This window comes from Hyperolius riggenbachi, chromosome 6 (assembly GCF_040937935.1).
Source record: "Hyperolius riggenbachi isolate aHypRig1 chromosome 6, aHypRig1.pri, whole genome shotgun sequence".
Classification (NCBI taxonomy): domain Eukaryota; kingdom Metazoa; phylum Chordata; class Amphibia; order Anura; family Hyperoliidae; genus Hyperolius; species Hyperolius riggenbachi.
Genome location: NC_090651.1, coordinates 5,956,950 through 5,977,797, shown reverse-complemented (window position 1 = coordinate 5,977,797; position 20,848 = coordinate 5,956,950). Strand labels below are relative to the sequence as shown.

General features: G+C 49.0%; 1 protein-coding gene across 1 annotated transcript; it reads left to right on the top strand.

Moving 5' to 3' along the window:
• The first annotated feature begins 1,624 nt into the window (after positions 1–1,624).
• CENPS (centromere protein S) lies at positions 1,625–13,927 on the top strand. The gene is made up of 5 exons (XM_068242376.1): positions 1,625–1,796; positions 3,982–4,105; positions 9,879–9,912; positions 11,380–11,446; positions 13,047–13,927. The coding sequence occupies exons 1-5, from the start codon at positions 1,764–1,766 to the stop codon at positions 13,191–13,193; spliced, it is 405 nt and encodes a 134-aa protein (XP_068098477.1). The 5' UTR covers positions 1,625–1,763; the 3' UTR covers positions 13,194–13,927.
• Positions 13,928–20,848: the final 6,921 nt, after the last annotated feature.

Genomic DNA, 20,848 nt, shown 5'->3' with positions numbered 1-20,848 from the left:
CCACATTACGATTTTCAGGTGCCTGCTGCCCACATTACGATTTTCAGGTGTCTGCTGCCCACATTACGATTTTCAGGTGTCTGCTGCCCACATTACGATTTTCTGGTTTCTGCTGCCCACAATGCGATTTTCAGGTGTCTGCTGCCCACATTACGATTTTCTGGTCACTGCTGCCCACATTACGATTTTCTGGTCACTGCTGCCCACATTGCGATTTTCAGGTGTCTGCTGCCCACATTACGATTTTCTGGTGACTGCTGCCCACATTGCGATTTTCTGGTGACTGCTGCCCACATTGCAATTTTCTGGTGACTGCTGTCCACATTGCGATTTTCTGGTGACTGCTGCCCACATAAGGATTTTCTGGTTTGTGCTGCAACCATATTATGATATTCTGGTGACTGCTGCCCACATTAGGATTTTCTGGTGACTGCTGCCCACATTACAATATTCTGGTGACTGCTGCCCACATTAGGATTTTCTGGTGACTGCTGCCCACATTACAATATTCTGGTGACTGCTGCCCACATTAGGATTTTCTGGTGACTGCTGCCCACATGGCGATTTTCTGGTGACTGCTGCCCACATTGCGATTTTCTGGTGAACTCTGCCCACATTCCGATTTTCTGGCCCACATTACGATTTTCTGGTGAACACTGCCCACGTTACGATTGTCTGGTGAATGCTGTCCATGTTACGATTTTCTGGTGAACGCTGCCCACATTACGATTTTCTGGCCCACATTACGATTTTCTGGTGAACACTGCCCACGTTACGATTGTCTGGTGAATGCTGTCCATGTTACAATTTTCTGGTGAACGTTGCCCACATTACGATTTTCTGGTGAACTCTGCCCACATTACGATTTTCTGTCCCACATTACGATATTCTGGTGAACGCTGCCCACATTACGATTGTCTGGTGAATGCTGTCCACGTTACAATTTTCTGGTGACTGCTGCTCACGTTACGATTTTCTGGTGACTGGTGCCCACATTACGATTTTCTGGTGAACTCTGCCCACATTATGATTTTCTAAAGACCCACATTACGATTTTCTGGCCCACATTATGATTGTCTGGTAAAATGCTGCCCACTTTACAATTAATTTACAGTGAAACGCTGTCCCATTACGATTATTTGGCACCTATGGGGGGGGCCCCATCCAAATATTCGCAGGGGGGCCCAGTGATTTCTAGTTACGCCCCTGGCTGAGAGCAGGAAAATTACCATAAAAGTGGCTCTCCTGAATAATTTACTGCAGGTGTGACAATCAGACAGCCAAATACAAGAGCAGGGAGGTGCATATGAATAAATTCCAGTGGTGGGGTCCCTACTGACAGATAAGATGAGCCACTATTGCAGCCCCGCCCCTCTCATTATCTGGCTGCAGTCATACTTCACATAACCATTGAGCTAGTGTAGGCGTGTCAGACCCGCCCCTCCCAGGCTCCGCCCCGCTCCTGAAGCCCTGCAGAGGAGTTCCCGAGCAGCACTCAGTGGAGGGAGGAGCTTAGTAATGGCACCTCCCCGTCTCCCAGCGCAGAGCCAATCACAAGGGCTCTCCTTCTGGAAGCTAGATGATCAGTATACAGTATTAGTATTAGTATAAGCCGCGCTTCACCTCGCAGCCAGCAGGGGGAGCTCCCGCCTCATTATATCCCGGCCACGTGACCGCGCCGCTTCGCCTTCCGGCTGGATTTGGTCCTCCCGGCTTCCGTAACTCGGTTCTTGGCGGCAAAATTCCCGGAGCGCGGGATCGTCATGGCGGAGGAGGACGAGGGGCGCCGCATACAGGTACAGGTGTGACCCGGGGGGGGGGGGGGAGAGAGGAGCGGCTCCGGGGGGCTCCGTGACTCCCGCCCGGCATGGAGAGTCACACACGAGCAGCGAAGGGATCATTGCGCAGCGCGCCACCTGCTGGCCGGCATTGTAACTGCAGCGCCACGTACAGTGCGGGGATCAGTGTGCTGCACTGCCACCTGCTGGCCAGCATTGTAACTGCAGCGCCGCGTACATTGCGGGGATCAGTGTGCTGCACCGCCACCTGCTGGCCAGCATTGTAACTGCAGCGCCGTATGTATAGCATGGATTAGTATGCTGCACCGCCATCTGCTGGCCAACATTATAACTGCAGCGCCGTATGTATAGCATGAATCACTGCTGCACCGCCATCTGCTGGTCATAAGACACATGACCAGCTTTTTTTTTCTCCAAAACCTTTTTATATTGAGGAATAAAAAAAGCATACACGATAAACAAGATACCATATTAAAGGCAAGTAGTCAGGATAGAACGTTCCCATCTTGCTATTTTTTGAAAAGAAGGACAAATGAAATAGGATAAAACAAACTGCACTTATGAAAAAGTTCAAACTAGTCATTCCCGGTGCGACTCAGAGGGAGCCTCGGAAGTTAAACTAATTTCTACAGCGTTTAAGTAAGTTCCTCATCGCGAGAAAAATGATAGAATATAAGAGAAAGGTGCCCGGCAGCTGGATATGATCTTCCCACTGAATTCCACTCTATCCATGTAGCCCATTTCACACCTGAAGTGAGAAGTATCTGGAGGCTGACACATTGACTTCCTTTTAAGCAATACCAGCTGCCTGGCTGTCCTGCTGATCCTCTGATACTTTACAGCTCCATCTACACGGAGCGATATTCCTTATCAAGCGGACGAGGGCGGATCGAATCCGGCGAGCGGGGACGCGGAAGAGGCGATCCGGCGGCTAATCGAGCCGCCAGATCGCCTCGTGTAGATCCGACTTTAGGCATAACCCCTGAACAAGCATGCAGCAAATCAGGTGTTTCTGATGATATTGTCAGATCTGACAAGATTAGCTGCATGCTTGTTTCAGGTGTATGATTCAGACACCACTGCAGCCAAAGAGACCAGCAGGGCTGCCAGGCAGCAGGAAAAAGTCAGCCTCCATATGCTCTATTCACGGAGGGTTTAACCACTTGAGGACCATGGTGTTAAACCCTCCTAGTGACCAGGCCATTTTTACAGAAATATGCCACTGCAGCTTTAAGGCCTTGCTGCAGGGCCACACAACTCGGCACACAAGTGATTTTTCCCTCCCCCCTTATGTCCCCACCAACAGAGCTTTCTGTTGGTGGGGTCAGGTCAATATATATATATTTTTTTAAATTAAATTTCCCTATTTTTAAAATTATTTTAATACCCCTCCCTCCCCTCCCCTGCCTATCACAGCGGATCGCTTATATGTCCCCCAGAGGGACAGCCGTGTGACACCCCAGTACAGCGCTGCCTTAGATTGCAGCGCTGTTCAGACTTATTAGACGGTGGTTTCGGCGTCTGTCTCCGAGCGGCGAGTGATCCTGAAGCTGCCGCCGCGTTCATGACGATAGGCGTGGAGCGGGCATCAAGAAGTTAAACCTGTAATGAGTGGGCCGCCTTTCACTAAGGATTCTTCATAGCTAAAATTGTTCCCAGCTATCCCCAGAGCATACATATGAAATCAGCGCGGTAGACTTGGGCTAAGGACACCGCCGGTATATGGCTGATCCTGCTGCTGCACAAGTCCCGGTGGTGGTAATTACTATTCCCCCTCCAGACCGCCATGGATAGTGGGGGAATTATATAATTCCGCTTCCAGCGATTGCTGGAGGCCGAATTATTGTGTTTTTTAAGCAACTTCGGCTCCGTCTTCTGACAGCACCGACATTACTCACTGAGCGCTGCAATAGGAGTGATTCCTATTGTAGTCTATGGAGGCGCCGGCTGCGCCTAAATCTAGCAGCGCTGAAAAGGACTGCTCCGTCTTCTAATGGTGCCGATGTTACTCCCTGAGCGCCGCTATAGACTCATTCCCATTACAGTCTATGGTGGCGCCGGCTGCGCCCAAATCTAGCAGCGCTGAAAAGGACTGCTCCGCCCCCAGAACCTCTGCATTGTAGGGATTGTATCTTTACCTGCACTGTTCATATTATAAATCCGGTCTGTTACTCCTCTCCAGCGATTGAAGGCCGCCGTTCACTATACGGTGGGGCTGCTGTGCGAGGAGGTCGCAGAAGAGAGGGAGATGAAGTTCAGCAAACAAGCAATCGCAGCAGTTTCAGAGATAACCTTCCGACAGTGCGGTGAGTGTCTGCCTCCTGCTTTGTGCAATCAGCACTGAAGACAAGAATGGCTTTATACAGTATAACCAGTTTCCTCTACTTTATAGTTATGTCACATATAAAGTCCAGTCGTGTCGACTAAGGGTGGGGCAGCCTCCTGTGCGTCCGTACAGCTCTCTGCTGTTCCTGTTAAAAAACGCAGGGAGCCCTGATAGGTCCTTCTGTATCCAAACTTCCACCTATTAAAGCCAGACCTACAGCTAGGGTTGTCACCCCATCCTTTTAAATACTGGCACATCTAAGTTATACAGGTTCTGGGGCAATTCACACATAATCAGCGCATAAACTGCATCTAACTAGCCACTGTATAATTCCTATGTGGCAGTTTCGTGATTCGGGCGAGTGAAATCTCGCAATTTGCGCTTGTGATTCCTGTTTAATAGAATCCAGTGTGATCGCCCCCAAAACGCTGCATGCAGCGCGCTTGCGATTGATCGGAAACGCTGCAGTGTGAATGGATCCATAGGGATGCGTTAGGAGCAGCACTTTACAGATAGGTGGGAATCAGCAAAGCTCTGAAAAAGCGCCAAGTGTGATCTATTTTAGCCCATAGGAAGACTTGACCAAACGAGGGCGGGGGTGGGGGCATTTACACCAACACCAACTATCCCTCCTACCAGAGGAGATCTGTCCAGAGCAATCCTGAGGTGCTGAGCCCCGGATCTCAGGCGATACGTAACATTCAGGCTAGATTCACAGTGGGACGTTGCTTTTTGATGCGACGTTAAAGTCGCACCGCAAGCTTACAACGCAACGCGCCCAAAAAGTCGCAGCGCAGCGTTACCGTTGCGTACAGCAGATACAGTAAAAAATACAGGCAATGAAAAGTATGCTTCCAAGTCATTACTGAGCATGTGCAAACAGTCCAACGCAGCTAATAACGTGTATAACGCAGAGCATGCAGTACTTTCACTTACCGTGCAGCGTTAGGCACCAACGCAACGTGTGCACTGTGAACGGCGCATTGATTTTTCATTGCAGTGAGTTATTCTGCGTTACATGTTGTTGTAACGTGCAACTTTAACGTCACACTGTGAACTTAGCCTCACGGGAAATAAAGGAGGAGATGTGTGCAACAATGAATAAGCTAAACACTTGATTTATGGAAATATAAACGTTAGCTTTATTAATCAAAAGTTAGCAAAATTACTTTAAAAAGATGATCCCATGTGGAGAGGCCAACCGCCGTACACCATACCGACACCCGGCCACTCATCACTCACTAACGGCCTCGGCTGGATGGAAGCATTGTATCTGCCAGAAAACCCCAAGAAATATACAGAGTTCAGATGCAAGCCAATGGAGTTGGGTCAAGTTCTAGAAAGCAATATTAAAGGGGCACTATATCGAAAAATTGTAAAATTTAAAATATGTGCAAACATATACAAATAAGAAGTGTGTTTTTTTCCAGAGTAAAATGAGCCATAAATTACTTTTCTCCTATGTTGCTGCCGCTTACAGTAGGTAGTAGAAATCTGACAGAAGTGACAGGTTTTGGACTAGTCCATCTTTTCACAGGGGGATTCTCAGGGATTTATTTATTTTCAAAAGCACTTAGTGAACTGTGTAGCGAGCAGGGAAGCTGGCCAGCATCATTGTTTAAATCATTTTTAGAGAATATCTTTATAAAGAATATAAGCCTTGCTGAGAAGAATCCCCTATGAAGAGATGGACTATTCCAAAACCTGTCACTTCTGTCAGATTTCTACTCCCTACTGTAAGTGACAGCTTTATAGGAGAAAAGTAATTTATGGCTCATTTTACGCTGGAAAAAATGTACTTGTTTTTCTGCACATATTTTACATTATACAATTTTTCGCCATAATGCCCTTTAATAGTGACAAAGGCGGTGCTGGAGGAATTGTGGGAGAGCAGCTCCTGTGGTCTCATCCGGTGACTGAATATTAGTCCAGAGTAGGTTGAGGACGGCCGCATTGCTGGGAGTCTGAATAGAGCCGCATCGCAGCATATAGATCTCTCCCTATCCAGCTTGTGGCGGAGTGACAGGGCCTCTTTAGGGAGCAGAATTCTATCCACAAAGGGACGGTTACATTGCTGGGAGCCTGAATAGAGCCGGCGTCACGGCGTATAAATTGTGCGGCAGTAAATTGCAGACAGGTGTGAGGAGGAGAGGGGCGATAATTGCCTCTCTGAACACTTCACATGAAAGACGTCTCCTGATAAGACTGAGAGCGGTACCCAATGTGGGTGTAGCTGCGGTTTAAAAGCTAAAGGACATCTGAAGTGAGAGGGATATGGAGGCTGCCATACTCATTTCTTGTTAAACAATACCGGTTAGCTGGCAGCCCTGCTGATCTGTTTGGCTGCAGTAGTGTCTGAATCACACACCAGAAACAAGCATGCAGCAAATGCAGACTTCAGTCAGAGCATCTGATCTGCTGCATGCTTGTTCAGGGGCTATGGCTAAATGTATTAGAGGCAGAGGATCAGCAGGACTACCAGGCATTCTGCTTGTTTGAAAGGAAATAAATATGGCAGCCTCCTTGTCCCTCACACTTCCGGTGTGCTTTAAAGGTTGTTACAGTTGTATAGATTATATGTATGTATTTGGCTCATTGTTATGGAGTATCACATTTTGCCTTGATAAAGGGAACCCTCTTGAGGCCCTGAAACGATAGTGGGTGTGACTGTTATGTCTTTGTGATTCTGGATGGAACAGTACATTTCTGGTTCTTGACACCTGATTGTGTGAGGAACCTACTGGGGACTATTGGAGTTTGGTTGCTGCCGGGTCCAGCAGGTGTCTTGCTGAAGGAGTGAGAGGAACTCCGGTGATTAAACATCTCTAGGAAACGGGGGCCTAGGAATAAGAAACCCCAAAGCCAGGCAGGCCTATCAGATCCTTATTATTTTAGGAGCACCAGGACCTGCGTCACAAAGGGATTGAGATGAAATGGTGCCCCAGACAGGATAGCAGGTTTTTCCCATCGCTGATGGCTTTTTTAGTAAGATTTATATAATATTAAAAATAATAATAATTGCAGTATTTATATAGTAGTTTTCTGCTGTCGGACTAAAATCGATTGCGAGGCAGCCACAAGCGTGCTCTCAGTAGGCAGTGTTAGGGAGTCTTGCCCAGGAACTCCTTATTGATTAGGTACTTGCTTAGTGAATAGGAAGAGCCAAGATTTGAGCCCAGGTCTTCTATGACAGAGACAGAGCCCTTTATCAACACACTATCTAGCCACTGCTAGCAGTCTAGGGGTTAGCATCCACCAGGCCCCTACTCTTTCTCTAGGCCCTAGGCAGCTGCCTAGGATTGCCTTGTGGATAATCCAGTTCTGATCACATCCTAATGTGGAAATGCACACCTAATATGGGCCAACACTGGCTAAATCATTTATAAAAGAATTTTTGTAAAAAAAAATAATCCAATTTTATTCATTATACTATTCTCAGTACAGGTCCTCTTTAAAGTCTTTGCTCTGAAGGGCTGGTGAAGTGTCGGACCTCCGATCTTCGTAGTCATAAATTAATATTTATGCTCATATTACTAAAGGAGAAACGCCTGCCAAGGCACTGTATGTTTTTATACCATAGAAATAAAATAAACCTGAACTACAAAAGAAATAAGATATTGTGGAAGTGTTGGCAGATTTTTATTGCTTTCTGTGACCCCATCATAAAGGCGTCTCCTTATCAGACTCCAGTGGACTTTCCATAGAAATATATGGAGAGTATTCCAAACAGAACAATGTGGATATTGAGCTTCTAGCGATTATCCGGGTAACACAAAGTATCCAGGGAGCAGGAAGTATCCAGGGAGCAGGAAGTATCCAGGGAGCAGGAAGTATCCAGGTAACAGGAAGTATTCAGGGAACAGGAAGTATCCAGGTAACAGGAACAGGAAGTATCCAGGGAGCAGGAAGTATCCAGGGAACAGGAAGTATCCAGGTAACAGGAACAGGAAGTATCCAGGGAGCAGGAAGTATCCAGGGAACAGGAAGTATCCAGGGAACAGGAAGTATCCAGGGAACAGGAAGTATCCAGGTCACAGGAAGTATCCAGGTCACAGGAAGTATTCAGGGAACAGGAAGTATCCAGGTAACAGGAGCAGGAAGTATCCAGGGAGCAGGAAGTATCCAGGGAGCAGGAAGTATCCAGGGAGCAGGAAGTATCCAGGGAGCAGGAAGTATCCAGGTAACAGGAAGTATTCAGGGAACAGGAAGTATCCGGGGAACAGGAAGTGAGGAGAAGTTAAGCAGTAGAGGCGCTGACAGCATATAAAAATCTGCAGTTGTAACGCGTTCCTAAGATGACCATACACTACTCCATATTATATCCTGACCGGCCCACTTTTGATTGAAATGGAAGAGAATCGATCTTTTGATCAATTTCCTGGTTGCAAAGTGGGTAGTGGGTGTCAGGACACCTTCTGAAAAAGGACACAGGGAACAAAAACGGGGAGCCCAATGGTGCAGTACGTCAATACAATCAGGTAATTGTAGTAAGTGAAAATCTACTCACAAAGGTAGGTTGCAGAGGGGCAACCGAGCGCAGGAGACAGGTGGAGACAATAAACCCGACTCCACTCGGGGAGGTCACCGAGGACCTGGATGCGGTCGCACTCCTGGGGAAAAAAGGGGGACAGGTGTCCTCCGTGGTGTACACCACGCGTGGTCTGTCTCCACCCCTCAAACGGGACACGTATGGGGGTACAAGATGCACTAGACAATTGTAAAGAAACGCCCTAATCGTAGATAAAAGCATCTAAAAACAGTTTAAATTTGACAAAAACGTGAAGTAGCTTACCTCAATGACGACAAATCTTTGTAATAAACAAAAGATTTATTATAGCACAGGCAACGCGTTTCGCGGGTCCAAGCCCGCTTCCTCAGGCCAATACAAGGGGCTCCCTTGGCTAAATATTTCATTTAGCTTGGCACTTGTATTGGCCTGAAGAAGCGGGCTTGGACCCGCAAAACGCGTTGCCTGTGCTATAATCAATCTTTTGTTTATTACAAAGATTTGTCGTCATTGAGGTAAGCTACTTCACGTTTTTGTCAAATTTAAACTGTTTTTAGATGCTTTTATCTACGATTAGGGCGCCTCTTTACAATTGTCCTGATTGCAAAGATCTATCGGACATGCATGAAAATCTTGGTTGCAAGTGCTCCATAGGGTGGAAAGTCCCCCTCCTCCCCTCCCCCCCTCCAGTGCTGGTATGCAGTTGAAAAGACTCCTGGCCCCCTCCGGTGTCCGCCGTCACCGTGAGCACCTGTACTATGGGCATTGGCGCACGTGTGATGTCACTACACGCCTGGCGTCGCACGGTTCTGGCACTTGTGGTGACGACAAACAACCAGAAGAGGGCAGGAGTGGCATCGGCGGACAGGTGAGCGGTTACTGACCGCAGGAATTGGGGACACTTGAGGGGGGGCCAGGCGGCGGCAGCGAGAGGGGCGATCTCTGATAGATGTTTGCGCTGAAATCTATCGGAAATTGTGTGCAGATACGGGCAGGCAGCAGATCTCTCTCCTGATCGATCTGTCCGTACATTGCGCAGTGTATGGCTGTCATTACTCTTCCAGAGACGGGCCTGGCCCTTTAATTTGTGCTCGGGTTTTGTCTTCAGACGATCTGCCGCTGTCCTCATTAGCCGGCGAGAGATTCATGGCAACGCCGTTATCTTGATGTCCTTCCAAGATCTTTAATTATGAGATTTCTCTTCTCTCATTAAAAATCTAATTTCCATTTTTTTCCCTCACTACAGAAACGTTCACGAAAGACCTTGAGCTGTTCGCAAGGTAAGTGTGACCGGCGTACCGCGCCTCTTACCGCTGCTCCACCCACCTCCGACACACGGAGAGGGGTCATTCACTAACTTTACTCTGGCTCTTGTCACAACCGTCCCTGAGCGGCCCTGCACTTCCTGTGCTCTCCGGAAAATTCCGCAACTTATATCGGGATACTTTGTCCTCTCCCCATCCAGCTTGTGGCGGAGTGACAGGGCCTCTTTAGTGAGCAGAAACATATCCACAAAGGGACAGTGACATGAATAGAGCCAGCGTCATGGCGTATAAATTGTGCGGCAGTAAATTGCAGACAGGTGTGAGGAGGAGAGGGGCGATAATTGCCTCTCTGAACACTTCACATGAAAGACGTCTCCTGATAAAAGACGCGGTGTCTCCTCCGAGCTCGCAGGTGCCCCTCCTGTCCACAATGACTGCGCCAACCAAACACGGGCAACCCCCCCTCCCCCCCAACAAGGCTTCTCTTCTGTCTGCAGAGCGTTCAGTCCCGACAGATCTCTCGTGTCCCCCACAGCTGCAGATCTCACCCCGTCACACCGACTTCTGTAACACAAGACTTGTATTAGACGGGTCGGTGGATAATTTCTGGCATGTCTGATCTGCTCCCGATCGCAAATGGGATCGATTTTTCAGATCAGTACTGCACACCTCCAGCCTCTCTCTTCCCAGCCTCCAGCCTCTCTCTTCCCAGCCTCCAGCCTCTCTCTTCCCAGCCTCCAGCCTCTCTCTTCCCAGCCTCCAGCCTCTCTCTTCCCAGCCTCCAGCCTCTCTCTTCCCAGCCTCCAGCCTCTCTCTTCCCAGCCTCCAGCCCCTCTCTTCCCAGCCTCCAGCCCCTCTCTTCCCAGCCTCCAGCCTCTCTCTTCCCAGCCTCCAGCCTCTCTCTTCCCAGCCTCCAGCCTCTCTCTTCCCAGCCTCCAGCCTCTCTCTTCCCAGCCTCCAGCCTCTCTCTTCCCAGCCTCCAGCCTCTCTCTTCCCAGCCTCCAGCCTCTCTCTTCCCAGCGTCCAGCCTCTCTCTTCCCAGCCTCCAGCCTCTCTCTTCCCAGCCTCCAGCCTCTCTCTTTCCAGCCTCTCTCTTCCCAGCCTCCAGCCTCTCCCTTTCCAGCCTCTCTCTTTCTCTCTTTCCAGCTTCTCTCTTTCCAGCCTCTCTCTTTTCTCTCTTTCCAGCCTCTCTCTTTTCTCTCTTTCCAGCCTCTCTCTTTTCTCTCTTTCCAGCCTCTCTCTTTTCTCTCTTTCCAGCCTTTCTCTTTTCTCTCTTTCCAGCCTTTCTCTTTTCTCTCTTTCCAGCCTTTCTCTTTCTCTCTTCCCAGCCTCTCTCTTTCTCTCTTCCCAGCCCCTCTCTCCCTTTCCAGCCTCTCCCTTTTGCCATGGAGGGCGCCGCTGTCTAAGTAAAATATCCGTTAGAAACTTTTACCGTTCTCATAATTTGAACATTAATGACACTCTCTCCGCTGGTTGTTTCAGACATGGAAAAAGATCCACAATCAACGTAGAAGACGTGAAGTTGGCCTCCCGCCGAAGCCGATCGCTGGTAACTGCCGTACATATCTCGTATTATTCACAGATCGTCGCTGTTCCCTGTTCAGACCTCTGTGATGTCCCCAATATGTCACCAATAAGCATGGCAGCATGTGCAGATCACCCCCGGGCGCTCTACATGTGTCTCTTATATTAAATGGTGTAAGTATAAAGGGAGGTGAGAGGGATGGAGGACTCCATGTTTATCTCCTTTTAAACAATGCACATTGCCTGGCTGTCCTGCTGGTCCTCTGCCTCTAATACATTTAGCCAGAGCCCCTGAACAAGCATGCAGCAGATCAGGTGCTCTGAAGTGTGACTGGATTAGCTGCATGCTTGTTTGAGGTGTGTGATTCAGACACTACTGCAGTCAAAGAGATCAGCAGGACTGCCAGGCAACTGGTAATGTTTAATAGGATGGCAGCCTCCATATCACTCTCTGTTCAGGTCAGCGTTGTTCACACACTAGGTCATTCTCGGCTGAGAATCTAGCCTGTGTGAAACTGCCGCTCAACGCCATACGCCTCAGCGAATCAACAAGGAATGAGCAGGTCATGTCCTATTCCTCCCGGATACTGCCTACTTACTGTCTGCCTATCAACCCTCCTCCCCTCTCCATAGAACAGTGCACTCTACCCGGCTGCAGGGGAACAGCATGTCTGTACAGCACTTGTTCTCTAACGATGAATTAATGATCATTAGGGAGACCATGATCTAGCGTGTGTATGCGGCTTTACATTGTTCAAATGATAGTAAAAAAATAACTAAGGTTTAGTTAATCTCAGGGCTGTGGAGTCGGTACAAAAATCTTCTGACTCCAACTCCTCAGTTTATGAAACCACAACTCCGACTCCGGGTGCCCAAAATTACTCCGACTCCTCGACTCCGACTCCACAGCCCTGGTTAGTCTGTCCCCAGAGGCGCAATGATGTCTGATGACCAGAAAGTCTCTTACGTCTCGAATAACCGGAGTGGAACTTGCAAGGCCATGGAACAAGCATACGTTATATCCACGTAACTAACCTAGTTCAGCCTCTCCGTTTTTTATTATTCTTATAAGTAAACATTAATTAGCAATGCGTAAAATTGTGCACATATCTGTACTTGTTACAATAAATACATTTAAAATATCTGGCTGGCTGCGTCCGGTAGTGTTGTTTTGTATCCTGATGAAAGTGCAAATTTATTGGAAGGATATCTGTCCAAGCCCCTCCCCTTGTCATATCATCATCCACATGAGACAGTTGGGGGAGGAGCTGGGAGGGGGCAGCAGCCAGTCTTTCACTAAGAGTATAGATCACCTGATGCTTCCCAACTCCACCTTTTGCTGAGACATTCGCTTTTTTTCCCTTAGAGTCTTTAATATACATTGGGCAGGGAGGAACTGCAGGCTCAGCCACAAACCATTAACCTCTGAGCAAAGGGCGGAGGTGGGTGAAGTCAGGTGATCTGCCCTGAGGAAGCCACTCCCACTCTACTGGCAATAAAGTAGCTACAGGACCCAGCCAGTCAGTCACTTTCAGTACATTTTAGGAAGGGCGACACAGAGGAAGGTATCAGTGTGATTGGAACTGATAGAATGGATAAAGGGGGTCTCCTCTGTCTCCCTGCAGCACGCCCACATCTCCGCATACAGCGAGGAGGTCACCTCCAGCAACCAGGAGCGGAAGAAGAAGAAGTCTGCTGCGGCGGGGAAGGGACAGCGGCGATCAGATGGTGACACCGCCGTGACAACCACTGAGGACCAAGACATGGAGTGAGCCAATCACACATCTGATCTGCATGATCTCATTTATTGTATATCCCCCCGAGAAATGGCCCAGGGAGGCAGCAGGCCCGTCCCACTTACCTGCATACCAGGGACCCCGCCCACTTACCTGCATACCAGGGACCCCGCCCACTTACCTGCATGCCAGGGACCCCGCCCACTTACCTGCGTACCAGGGACCCTGCCCACTCACCTGCATACTTCCAGACCCTGCCCACTTACCTGCATACCAGAGACCCCGCCCACTTACCTGCGTACCAGGGACCCCGCCCACTTACCTGCGTACCAGGGACCCTGCCCACTTACCTGCATACCAGAGACTCCACCCACTTACCTGTGTGCCTCCAGATCCCGTCTACTTACCTGCATCACTGGGCCACTTACCTGCGTACCTCCAGACCCGACCCCTTACCTGCAGGTCTCCAGACCCCGCTCTTACCTGCCCACTTACCTGCCTACCTTGAGACCCGTCCCACTTACCTGCGTACCTCCAGACCCGTCCCACTTACCTGCCTACCTCCAGACCCGTCCCACTTACCTGCAGGTCTCCAGACCCGGGACACTTACCTGCCTACCTTGAGACCCCGCCCACTTACCTGCATACCCCCAGACCCCGCCCACTTACCTGTGTTACCTCACCTGCTGTACATAGTTACTTTACTGTACAATTAATAAACCTGTATATATGTATATTTTTTTTTCCTTTTATACTGATATTAAACTGTAGACTGCATTTTCCACTCAGTGTTTGTTACTGGAAGAAGGCCATGTTGTTCTGATGGTCAGAGGCAGTTTTTCTGAATTAGTGACACATATTTTAAGCTGCTTCTCGACTTGCGCTCTTCACTGTAACCGTCAACCCATACGGTAACGCTCCGCACTGTGAGCGTCGCTCAGCTGGTGCATCGCCGTGCGGAGAGCCGCGTCACAGAGCGGCCATTATACCGCAACGCACCGCTGTCACCACAGCCTTATACTCATGTGCATGAAGAGCAGCTGTCGTAATGAATAAAAATGCTTATTCATTCATAAATTAGTCAGTTTGCCACTTGTAAAATCTTTCCTCGCCCTTATTTACATTTATGACGAGTGGCGACGTTAGTCCTGGCAGGGGATCTCTGAGGAATGTTTGTTTCTGAGAATTCCAAAGATGGTACAAAATATACCTGTTCTCCCAGAATGCTCTGAGAGGAGAATTCCGCATGGATAAAAAATATGCACAGCCAAAAGTAAACCTGAGACATGCTAGCCTAGGAATTCATGCTTGCCCTGTAGTCCGTTCGCTCCCTCCGTGTCGGTCCGGCTCCCTCCGTTCTGCCTCTGTGAAGTCTGCGGTCCAGCTGGGTTCCGGGGCTGAGAGCGGCACAGCGGAGGGGGTACAGGGGCAATGGACTCTCAGCTACACATTGAAGGACATATAACAGCGGATTCATATGTGTGGATTTACTACAAGGTCCCTTTAAAGTGGACCTGAACTCAGAACTTCCTCTCTGCTCTATAAGATAAACAACAGCATAATCTTTGAAGAAAAACATTTCTTTGTTACAGCTGATACAAATCCTGCAATAAATCCACAGTGTTCCTACTTCCTGCTTTCATGGAAGCAGACATATTGTTAACATCCTGTGCTTTCAAATGAGCTTATCTGCCATGGCAGTCAGGAGACACAGGGGAGAGATCAAATTACAACTTGTGATTAGTCACAGATGAGGGGGAATTAGACAGGCTTAACCCTCTAAATACATACAGGGTGCATTTCTCTGTTTTCCTTCTGTCCTGTACAAGAGTTCAGGTCCACTTATATTGCTGCACCTCCTGTCAGGCCAGCTGGAGTATCACAGCTCCACCCTGTGCACAGTGCAGGTATTGCAGCTGCAGGTGTTTTCTGCTCCTCCAGGTTTCTGTATCTCTCGCTTCACACTCCTGATCTCTCCAGCAAGTCTTTGTGTCTTTCCATTGACATTACGTAACATATACAGACATTGGGTATAGAGGAATGATAACTCGTCTGATCACATCATCTGTGGGAACATAAAAGGATTTGTAAATTCTGAATGGCGGCAGTGATTTCTCATTCAGCCATTAATTAAAGGCGCAGCATCAGAGCGAAGCACTTCATCCCCTCTTCAGAAAAGCGCGGTCCCTCTCGCCGGTTCTGGCACGCCGCGCTCCTCTGATTAGCTGGCGGTTTCTGAAGGACCGGGCGTCGCCCTCGCAGATCTCACTGCCGTCTGTATAAAGAGGAGAGATCTCAGGTGAGGAGAGGCTGAAGATTGATGCCAGCAGCATGTCCCCGACTCCACTCTCCTCCCGCCTGCTGATCGCCCTGCTGGCGTCCTGCTCAGTGATGTGCGCAGTACCGGCGCACCGCGACAAGATGACCGCCAGCGGCACTATGGTAAGCCACACAGAAGGGCTCATTCACTAACAGGCGAGCTTCAAGCGCAGAGAGAGGGATATGGAGACCAGGATATTTATTTCCTTTTAAAGAATGCAGATTGCCCGGCAGTCCTGCTGATTGTCTGCCTCTTATATGGCACACACTTTCAATTATGATTGGCCAATCACTGACCAATTTTACCCCCTCCATGTAGTATGAGGATTTAGCTACACAATCTGCTCCATAGCATTATTATAATTGTTGATTTATATAGCACCGACATCTTCCGCAGCGCTGTACAATAGCATATAAGGTATAACAATACAGAGTGTACAATACAACGCTTGATACAAGACAAGAGGGTGTAACAGCAAATACAGTGAGCAAATTAACTACATGTTTTACAAGGGGTGGGGGGTATGTACACACATTACACAGCATTGTGAGACAAAGGGGGAGAGAGCCCTGGCCAATCAGCCTTACAGTCTAAACATTTAACGAGAAACTCCGACCAAAAACTGAACTTTATCCCAATCAGTAGCTGATACCCCCTTTTACATGAGAAATCTATTCCTTTTCACAAACAGACCATCAGGGGGTGCTGTATGACTGATATTGTGGAGAAACCCCTCCCACAAGAAAAGTACATACTTTTTGGGCAGTTTCCTGTCTGTGAACCGTGCTGTATTGTGGAAAATGGCAGTTACAGCTGTTTCCAACTGCCAAAAACCATGCAGCAGCTACATCACCTGCCAACAGTAAGGCCTCTTTTCTATGAACTGTTGAACTGTGTGCTCAGCAAGCAGTTTCCAGGCAGCAGTGAGCAGTTACCAGGGAGCAGTTACCAGGCAGCAGGCAGCAGTTGTGAGAGTTTGAGAGGCATTTCACTGCCTGTAAACAGTTTGTGGAAAAGAGGCCTAAAAAAGTTTACTGGAGTTCCTCTTTAAGGTATAGGACAGCAGGTAAAGGGAAGCTGTGTGTGGAGTGGTAGAAATGGTGGTCAGTGGGCAATGTCCTAGGTAGGAGAGTATGCTTGCCTGAAGAGTATTCAATATCTGTTGACCCTCAGTCCTTTTTTTTCAACAGGCAGTTGATGGGCAAGTGAAATGCCTCTCAGACTCTCTCTTCTGCTGACTGCTTGCTGCTGCCTGGCGACTGCTTGCTGCTGCCTGGCGACTGCTTGCTGCTGCCTGGCGACTGCTTGCTGTTGCCTGGCGACTGCTTGCTGCTGCCTGGCGACTGCTTGCTGCTGCCTGGCGACTGCTTGCTGCTGCCTGGTATCTGCTTGCTGCTGCCTGGTATCTGCTTGCTGCTGCCTGGCGACTGCTTGCTGCTGCCTGGCGACTGCTTGCTGCTGCCTGGCGACTGCTTGCTGCTGCCTGGCGACTGCTTGCTGCTGCCTGGCGACTGCTTGCTGCTGCCTGGCGACTGCTTGCTGCTGCCTGGCGACTGCTTGCTGCTGCCTGGGACTGCTTGCTGCTGCCTGGCGACTGCTTGCTGCTGCCTGGCGACTGCTTGCTGCTGCCTGGCGACTGCTTGCTGCTGCCTGGCGACTGCTTGCTGCTGCCTGGCGACTGCTTGCTGCTGCCTGGCGACTGCTTGCTGCTGCCTGGCGACTGCTTGCTGCTGCCTGGCGACTGCTTGCTGCTGCCTGGCGACTGCTTGCTGCTGCCTGGGACTGCTTGCTGCTGCCTGGCGACTGCTTGCTGCTGCCTGGCGACTGCTTGCTGCTGCCTGGCGACTGCCTGCAACTGTCCATGGGATAGTTCATATCTGAGCAATTTGCCTGCTTTCCGCTCAGCAAAGCGCTGCATTTACCATTTTTAGGGAGTTTTTGCTACAATGGAAGGTATAGGAAAAGCGCAAAATGCTCACAAAATCGCTTTTAAGAATGAATACATTGTATTTATTCTTTTCCAGGTCAAATAGTCCACTTCCTGACAGGAAGTAAAAAAAACATCGCTCTGTAAAAGCGCTTTGAAAAGTGCTTTACAAAAAATTGCAGCGTGATGGGAGGGGGAAAAAATCACTCACAAAAACTGCAAAACGCGGCCCTTTGCGATTTCGATTTTAGATGTGAATAAACCTCCCTTTGTTTTTCCTGTTTGCATTGCTGCAGTGATTGATCTGTATAAGCGGATGCAATCACGTCTCCTCCACACATATGCAGCTAATCGGTGCTTTCTTTACCTTCCCTAGAGGTATAGACGAGCCTGACTCGTAAAACAATAGCTGGAATCAGTAAGGACGTGTCCGGCTCGTCCAATGATCACTAATACTCACCTGCGGCGTCGCTGGCGTGCGAGATATCTCACCGGCACCTCGCGGCTCACCTGTGTGCGTATTCCCGTCTTCACAGCGGCCAATCTTGCCGGGGGTCTCCGCTCCTTTCTCCTTTGTTGCTTCCTGTCCCTCGGCGATCACGTCCCCCGGTGTGTCCCTCTGACGACGGTGCGTGCGCCCCCTGGTGGTGGACGCACGCTTTTTCTTAACATCAGACGCCACATTCAAGTTTTTTTGTATTGGATCCAAAACAAACACCTGTATGGGATCCAATATAAAAAATTCTAAGTGCAAGTAAAAAAGAAAAAAAGCTATGGGCAGCACTACTGCCCAGTGCCCATAGCAGCAAATAATAATATAAAACAAATACAATAAAAACTTCTTTTTTTTATATAAAAATTAACTTTTTTTAAAAAAAAAAAATTTTTATATTGTACATATGCTTGCAGACAGCTTGCAAGACTGCAACTTGCAAGCGGTCCGCAAATGTGCTTAAAATATAAACGTCAGAAATTCCAGGAGTGAACCGGAGGCGGGGCCGGAGCATCGGTGAGTGGCTGCGCGGGCACAGGATGTCTGCAGGGGGCCGGAGCATCGGGGAGTGGCTGCACAGGCACAGGATGTCTGCGGGGCACCATTAGAAGCCCCGGGTTAGTTCAGCTCATTTTCCCCCAACCCCCCTACAGTATCCCTTTAAAATAAATTTGTACCGCTTTTGGTACAAAAAATTGCAGTGACATTACATACTGGGGAGGTTAAAGCACACTTAAAGGGACACTTAAGTCAAACAAAAAAAATGAGTTTTACTCACCTGGGGCTTCCAATAGCCCCCTGCAGCTGTCCGGTGCCCTCGCCGTCTCCCTCCAATCCTCCTGGCCCCGCCGGCAGCCACTTCCTGTTTCGGTGACAGGAGCTGACAGGCTGGGGACCCGAGTGATTCTTCGCGTTCCTGGCCACAATAGCGCCATCTATGCTGCTATAGCATATATCATATACCATATAGCAGCATAGAGGGTGCTAATGTGTCTGGGAACGCGAAGAATCACTCGCGTCCCCAGCCTGTCAGCTCCTGTCACCGAAACAGGAAGTGGCTGCCGGCGGGGCCAGGAGGATCGGAGGGACACGGCGAGGGCACCGGACAGCTGCAGGGGGCTATTGGAAGCCCAAGGTGAGTAAAACTCATTTTTTTAGTTTGACTTAAGTGTCCCTTTAAGGTGAGAGTATTATGGATGCTGATATTTATTTCAGTTTTTTTTTTTGTTTCATGTAAAGCTACCAGAGTGGTAGCTACATGAAACACCACTAGAGGGCGCATGTGTCCCTCTAGTGCGATCGTCGCCGGCATCTATAGCAAACAGGGGAACGCGTATACAACGCGTTCCCCTGTTTGGCTTCTCCTGTCGCCATGGCGACGATCGGGATGACGTCATGGACGTCAGCCGACGTCCTGACGTCAGACACCTCCGATCCAGCCCATTGGTCCGGGCAGCGCAGGGCTCTGGCAGAGCGGCAGCGATCAAGCTGTGCGCGCGGCTAGCAAAGTACAGAATAAAAATCGCCCCACCAGGGGCTGAGATCTCCCCCTGCGCGGCATAGCCCGAGCTCAGCTCGGGCTTACCGCCAGGGAGGTTAAACAATGCAGATTACCTGACAGTACTGCTGATTCTCTGCCTCTCATACGTTTAGCCGTAGCCCCTGAACAAGCATATACAGATCAGATTTTTGGGGGCTGAGCTCTGTACAGACATGTTGCTAGCCTACAAGCTAGCAACACATTCTGTTGCTATGGAGGGGGTGATGGATCAGGCAGGGAGAAGGAATGAGAACAATGCCTTCGGCAGAGTTGATTAAGGCGATTCTGAGGCCAGTGTACACACACTAGATCATCGGCCAAGGCACCCTCCCCCACCGGCCTCCGTAATACGTGTGTACGCAGCTCTACCTGACACCAGCACTGTTTCCTATCTCTGTATATAAATAATGCAGGTTGCAGGGAGGTGAGGTTCTGGCCATTATGCATGGAGTCCTCCGGGTTGTAGATGTGGAGTATATAATACTTGTTCCAGGAAAACAGCGCAGCCACAAGAGGCGCGCAGAGACGCTAGGTGTCATTTTTGGAGTGCAGAAGAGCCCGACCTGGCAGCCGGCCTGGCCAGGTCGGGCGCGCCACCGGAGGAGACCGGGAGCCTGCGGAGCCGCGACGAGGGCACCTCCTGCCTGCCACGGGCTGGAGGAAGCCCCAGGTAAGTGGATTTGGATTTTTGTTTTTTTCACAGCGTCCCTGAACCTTCCCTTTAATGTGGAGGTGCTGGAAGGGGTGTGGCAAGCAAAACAGCAGGATTTAAAAAAAACTAGGATGTTATCTAGTGCTCTGCCTCTTCCTCTACTAGTGATCTGAGCACACACAGCTTGCTGGTGTGTCCGCATGGTACATATGTAGGTACTAGCAGCTCCCTTGCAGGATTAGTTAGATGCACTATCTGTCCCAGGGAGGACGGTAAGGATATGGGCTCCTATTCCCTAGATAGGTTTTGATGCGCTGAATGCTGCATGTTGGTGCTATGTATGTTCAAACGATTTACAGTAGATGTGCTAATGGAATTTGGTAAAAAATCAATTTCCTTTTGAATCAGTTGCTTCCTGGTAGGAATAGATTGCATTGGAAGGAAATCTATAAGTGTATGGTCAGCTTAAAGGACACTCGAGGTGAAAATAAACAATTGTATCTATCCTCCTCTCCTAAAAACGACTTGTTAAGATATTCCACAGTTTCATTTTATATTTAAATCCATTTTTGTATTTTTTACTATTTTATTGTTTTTGCTCAATGACACATTCATTAAAGTATGCCAGAGCTAAAACCTATGAACCATTGACCCTTTTTATCTCTTTCCTGTGCTCAGTCATTTTCTGCTAGGAAAGTGTCTTATAGTTGGAATTTCTTATCAGTGAGGGTCACACTGTAGTCACTTCCTGTCTGAGTC